Source organism: Tachypleus tridentatus, chromosome 8 (assembly GCF_004210375.1).
Source record: "Tachypleus tridentatus isolate NWPU-2018 chromosome 8, ASM421037v1, whole genome shotgun sequence".
Classification (NCBI taxonomy): Eukaryota; Metazoa; Arthropoda; class Merostomata; order Xiphosura; family Limulidae; genus Tachypleus; species Tachypleus tridentatus.
In genome coordinates this window covers 142,334,985-142,340,984 of record NC_134832.1, presented here as the reverse complement: position 1 = coordinate 142,340,984, position 6,000 = coordinate 142,334,985, and the positions used below count along the sequence as shown (strand labels likewise).

General features: G+C 34.4%; 1 protein-coding gene across 1 annotated transcript in view; it reads right to left on the bottom strand.

The window, feature by feature from the left end:
- Positions 1–2,113: 2,113 nt before the first annotated feature.
- Positions 2,114–6,000, bottom strand: part of LOC143223633 (cell adhesion molecule Dscam1-like) — a 126,710-nt gene continuing 122,823 nt past the window's right edge. Inside the window, exons 24-25 of the mRNA XM_076451832.1 lie at positions 5,705–5,815; positions 2,114–4,576 (exon numbers count right to left, since the gene is read on the bottom strand). Of these exons, the coding sequence (XP_076307947.1) occupies positions 4,524–4,576; positions 5,705–5,815 (164 nt within the window). The 3' untranslated portion in view covers positions 2,114–4,523. The remainder of the gene's footprint in view (positions 4,577–5,704; positions 5,816–6,000) is intronic.

Here is a 6,000-nt window from a genome sequence, read left to right as displayed (position 1 = left end):
CGGTTTTTACTCAACTCGTTACAATGACACTAGTCGGTTTTTACTCAACTTGTTACAGTGACACTAGTCGGTTTTTACTCAACTTGTTACAATGACACTAGTCGGTTTTTACTCAACTCGTTACAATGACACTAGTCGGTTTTTACTCAACTTGTTATAGTGACACTAGTCGGTTTTACTCAACTCGTTACAATGACACTAGTCGGTTTCTACTCAACTCGTTACAATGACACTAGTCGGTTTTTACTCAACTCGTTACAATGACACTAGTCGGTTTTTACTCAACTTGTTATAGTGACACTAGCCGGTTTTTACTCAACTCGTTACAATGACACTAGTCGGCTTTTACTCAACTTGTTACAGTGACACTAGTCGGTTTTTACTCAACTTGTTACAATGACACTAGTCGGTTTTTACTCAACTTGTTATAGTGACACTAGCCGGTTTTTACTCAACTTGTTATAGTGACACTAGCCGGTTTTTACTCAACTTGTTATAGTGACACTAGCCGGTTTCTACTCAACTCGTTACAATGACACTAGTCGGTTTTTACTCAACTCGTTACAATGACACTAGTCGGTTTTTACTCAACTCGTTACAATGACACTAGCCGGTTTTTACTCAACTTGTTATAGTGACACTAGCCGGTTTTTACTCAACTCGTTATAGTGACACTAGCCGGTTTTTACTCAACTTGTTATAGTGACACTAGTCGGTTTTTACTCAACTTGTTATAGTGACACTAGTCGGTTTTTACTCAGCTCGTTACAATGACACTAGTCGGTTTTTACTCAACTTGTTACAGTGACACTAGCCGGTTTTTACTCAACTTGTTATAATGACACTAGTCGGTTTTTACTCAACTTGTTTTATTTTATGTCATGAAATATAATAATACTTGTGTTAAATGCTTAAGTAAAATTTACTTTATTACTCCTAACAGAAACAACGCCCTACAGGCAACTGTTTGTACTAATTAATTTTAGTTTTTGTACCTCATTCAAAGAAATTTAGAAATATTTAACATTTTCTAAAAAAAGAACTTTGTTTTTGTGGGAAAATGAAAATTATTCAGATTGTGCTAATATAAACTGTAGTTTTTATACATTATGAGTGGTATGGTGCTCCATTTTTTAATATTATATTTAAAAATTACATCAATAAAGATATGAGTATTCTAAAAAACCATCACATATTGTTCTACTGAAAGTCGTGTTCTTGTTGTGAGGAGAAAACCTTTACTTGAACTTATGTTTTGTGATAAAGAAATGGTTGTTTCACATACCGTAGTATTTTTATAGTTGTCTGAATCTTGAATACCCAGAGTAAAAAAGGTTTTTCCACGAAATTTTGTTTGTAGTGGCATTCAATAGATGGTGCTACATTATATTCGTCAATTCGGTCACATACATATATACATACACGCTACGTACATTGTTATATGGTAGGATTATTTTGTTATGCAGTCACTGAATGTGCCTTGATCTGCAATATTAGCCCTTCTTTACAGCGCTACCTAGTGGTTTAAACTTCTTAATTTCCATAAACAAGATTCTTGAGTTAATTAACTAACTTTAAAATTAAACATTAATATAATCTAGATGGTCCTAAAAAACGATGTCGTTTGTTTCGGTTAACTTATAAAAATTACGATTTCGTTATTCGACAGAACAAGTTATTCTGAATTATTTCTGTCAAATTCACTTGCAACAGTTTTAAAACAGGATGTCTTAATAATTAAGTGAAAAGCAAATATCCTTTGTTTATAAAACATGATGTTTCGGGTATTAGGGTGACATGTTCCTCGCTCCTGGAAAAAAATAAAATACATCATAAGTTGAGGTCTTCTCACGTTTTGCCGAACGATAGTCATTTATTTAAATATATACTGTGTACCCAATGTTGAAATGTCACATAACATTACTGTTAAAAATATATAGAGATAAAATAAACCTTTTGTTTTGTTATTATTGAGTACAAGACAAAAAATGTTCTTTGAAGCTCCTGTGTAAAAGTACCCTATGCACTGTATATCTGGGGAAAACGTAGCAGGCTGTTCTTTTATGTATATTTTGAAATACATTTCTAAATAATTTTAACCGTGAAAACAAAGAAAAGACGTTTTATTTGAATTCTTAAACTTGAAACCTATGAAGGTTTTGTACAAAGAAATAAGTAAACAGTCGACAACGTCACAACATAGGAGAAGCCATGAGAGATCACTACTGGACTTTACTGTGTACCAAATGATACATTATTTATAGTAGAGTTAATTCATGCAACTTTATAATTGTGTAAAATAAAAACATGGTAACATTATATCGTTTAGTATACCGTAAGTCTTTTCATCACAGCCTCAAAAGATACAATGATATTAACCTAATTTCTTTCCCAGGTTTGTACAAGGCAATAACAGAAATAAAACTTGCAAAATTCAACAAACACGTTTGTACATTACAAGATTTTATGAAGAGATAAAATAGTTAGATTTATTTCACGCACATCCATAACAATACATAGTTACACGACCCTTACAACCCGATTCTATTAATTTGGTAGATGTGAATAGAATCTTATAACCAGCTTACTCAACGCAGATTCTCTACGTTTATTAGAAGAGGCGTAGTTCATTTGAACATTAATGGTAGCAGTAACATTAAAGTGTTGGCTTCTGTATTATAGTGAGTTATACTGTAGTTAGGTAGGTTTGTCAACTAGTAATTTCCACCATTAAAGGTTTTCTATAGTTTGTTTTAAGTGGAGCACAAAGGGCTATTTGTGCTCTGCCCACCACGGGTATCGAAATCCTATTTTTAGCGATGTGAGTACGTATATATTCCGCTGCGCCACTGGAGGTCAAAGGTTTTCGTTTAAGGATTAGGATATACAGATAGATTCGTCTTTCCTAATACCACTTTTGAAGAAAATTTGGTACGTATATATATTTTTTCTAATCTCACTACTGAAGACGCTCCATTCAGCGAGGGGGGTCTTGCGTAGGCTTACCATCACTAGTTTCATTATTGAAGACATTCCGTTTACCTAGGGAGGGCCCAGTAGGGCCAGGTGGTTAAGGTGCTCTAATCCTAATCCGAGGTTAGCGGGTTCGAATCCCTGTCACTCCAACCATGATCGCCCTTTCAGCTATAGGGGCGTTATAATGTGACGGTGAATTCCATTATTCGTTGGTAAAAGAGTAGCTCAAGAGTTAGTGATGACTAGCTACCTTTCTTCTGGTCTTTGCTAAATTAGGGGCGGCTAGTACAGATAGCCCTTGTGTAGCTCTGCGCAAAATTCAAACTAAAACCAATCATCTATGATGGAGTTCTTACGTAGGTTTATCGACACTAATTTCACTATTGAAGACGTGTCGTTCATCTAGAGGGGTGGAGGAGTTCTTACATGACTTTATCTTCGCAATTAAAACTCAGACTTGAAATAAATTCAAACGAGGCGTACCTCAATACTAAATGGATATATGGATTCATATATTGTTTATGCCAAATAACTGTAAGATCTTCTGGGTTTCTTATATACTACTCTCTTAAATATGAACAAAGACATGCTTTCCTTATTTATTCATGTCTGTGTTTTATCATTTATAGAGTACGAACGAAACATTCGTGAAAAATAATATATACACACACACATACTTAAAGCGAGATTTCCTACGGCCCCCTATGATACAGAATAGGTTGTCTACAGGAGAATACATCGTGTTTTTGAGATCACGAATATTCGAGAAAGATCTTTTATGTTAAGACAGTCAATCAACACTGTAACACAAATTTCACAACGAACATCTCCTGTAAACATTATCTCGTGAAGCAGTCCAAGAATATTTTAACACCGGTTTAGCACAGACAATCTTATAGAATAACAGTTTGTTAATATAAGACGGGCAAACAAGACGTTCGTACAAATCTCACAGGAATGCCATCTTGAGAGGAAACAACCAGTTTATTACGCGGTTCAAAAATCAGTCCAATATGTATGACTAGCTCCTAAAATTCGCAGATTTTGTTACGATGAGTTCTTATAGGTAGGCGAGTCTGCTTTATAAGACAGGTGAAATGGGGTAAAGCAATATTACAAGAAAACTGAGACGAACATGGCACATGATACTGTAATTTACATAATTTCATACACAATACGTTATTTTCATGTTTATTTATGAACAGTGTTGTGCCCGAAATCTTTAAAGTAAGACGCGTTATTTTATGATCTTCAATAAAAAGTAACTTTCACTAAACTTCAGAGTGACGACAGGTCTTCAATAAAAAGTAACTTTCACTAAACTTCAGAGTGACGACAGGTCTTCAATAAAACGTAACTTTCACTAAACTTCAGAGTGACGACAGGTCTTCAATAAAAAGTAACTTTCACTAAACTTCAGAGTGACGACAGGTCTTCAATAAAAAGTAACTTTCACTAAACTTCAGAGTGACGACAGGTCTTCAATAAAAAGTAACTTTCACTAAACTTCAGAGTGACGACAGGTCTTCAATAAAAAGTAACTTTCACTAAACTTCAGAGTGACGACAGGTCTTGGTTTCTGAGCTTCTTCGTTTGCTTCCTAAATGAAATAAAAATATTAGTGAGTCAAAAAGTTTCATGAAAAAAGAAATATATATTAAAGATATCAGAGAATCAACAGGGCAATTAGAAAATATATTAGAAAACAGTTTATTTTTGAATAAAGTAACATGGTTTATTTATTTTGATTATTCTATATAAACATAAGGGTTGTTGTAGCTGAGGTAACATTCTTTGTCTCACCTGAAGTGACATGGATTATTCTACGTAAAGCAACATTGAGTATCTGAGTTGAAGTGACATGGATTATTTTACGTAAAGCAACATTGAGTATCTGAGTTGAAGTGACATGGATTATTTTACATAAAGCAACATTGAGCATCTGATCTGAAGTGACATGGATTATGTTTTCTGGATAAACTCAGCCTACACGACCTCAGGTAATATCGTCCATCTTATCAGAAGTAGTATGGTTTGTTTTACCTGAAGAAGCTCCCAATGAGCAGTAGTATGTCTGCTGACTTACACTGCTAGAAACTGGGTTTCAATACCTTTCATGGGCAAATTACAGCTAGTCCGTTGTGTAGCTTTGTGCATAACAACAAATAAATAATTTCCTGGAGGAACACCTATTATTTTATCTGAAGTAACATGGGTTGTTTTACCAAAAGTAATACTGGTTGTTTCACTTGAAGTAAAAAAGAGTTACTGTTGTATTTAAAGTAACATGCTTGATTAAAAAACTGGAAAGTAGCTGAAAACAATAATTTGCTTATTTTTGTCTGAAGATCACTTGAGCTTTCTGTACAAATGTTTACACTAGTTGACTAGCAAATTACAAAGAAAAGGGTCTTGTTTGAATAGTTTTGGTCGGAACTACGAACACGGTTTCACTACAAGGTCTTACAAACATTCTATACTTTAGACCTAAACTATTAAAATACCTTCACTACAAAAATTTGAGCTACGGATGTGCTATTGTATTTTAGGTCTAGACGGTTAAAGAACTGCCACAACAAGATCCACAACTACAAACTCACCGTTATATTATGGGTCTAGACGGTTAAAGAACTGGCACAACAAGATCCTCAACTACAAACTCACTGCTGTATTTTAGCTCTAAACTGTTAAATAACTGATACTACGAGATCATCAACTACAAACTCACCGCCGTATTTTGGGTCTGAAGAAGTACTTAACTTTACCATCATTTCAGATCTCTTGCATGTAGTTGGTGAAGGAGAAGGCGTTAGCTGGTCTATTTCCGACAACGAAGGCACTGAAAAATAAGGAGAAAAATAAACAAACATAAGGTTTCATACATGCTAGGTTTGTACACGTTACCAACTTGTTTCAATTACATGTTTATGTCATAGCGGAAAACAAAAATGTTTATATAAGATCATAGTTACCGATGTCTTCTGACGGTTGCCACCGGCAACTAACACCTGACAACGTCATTGA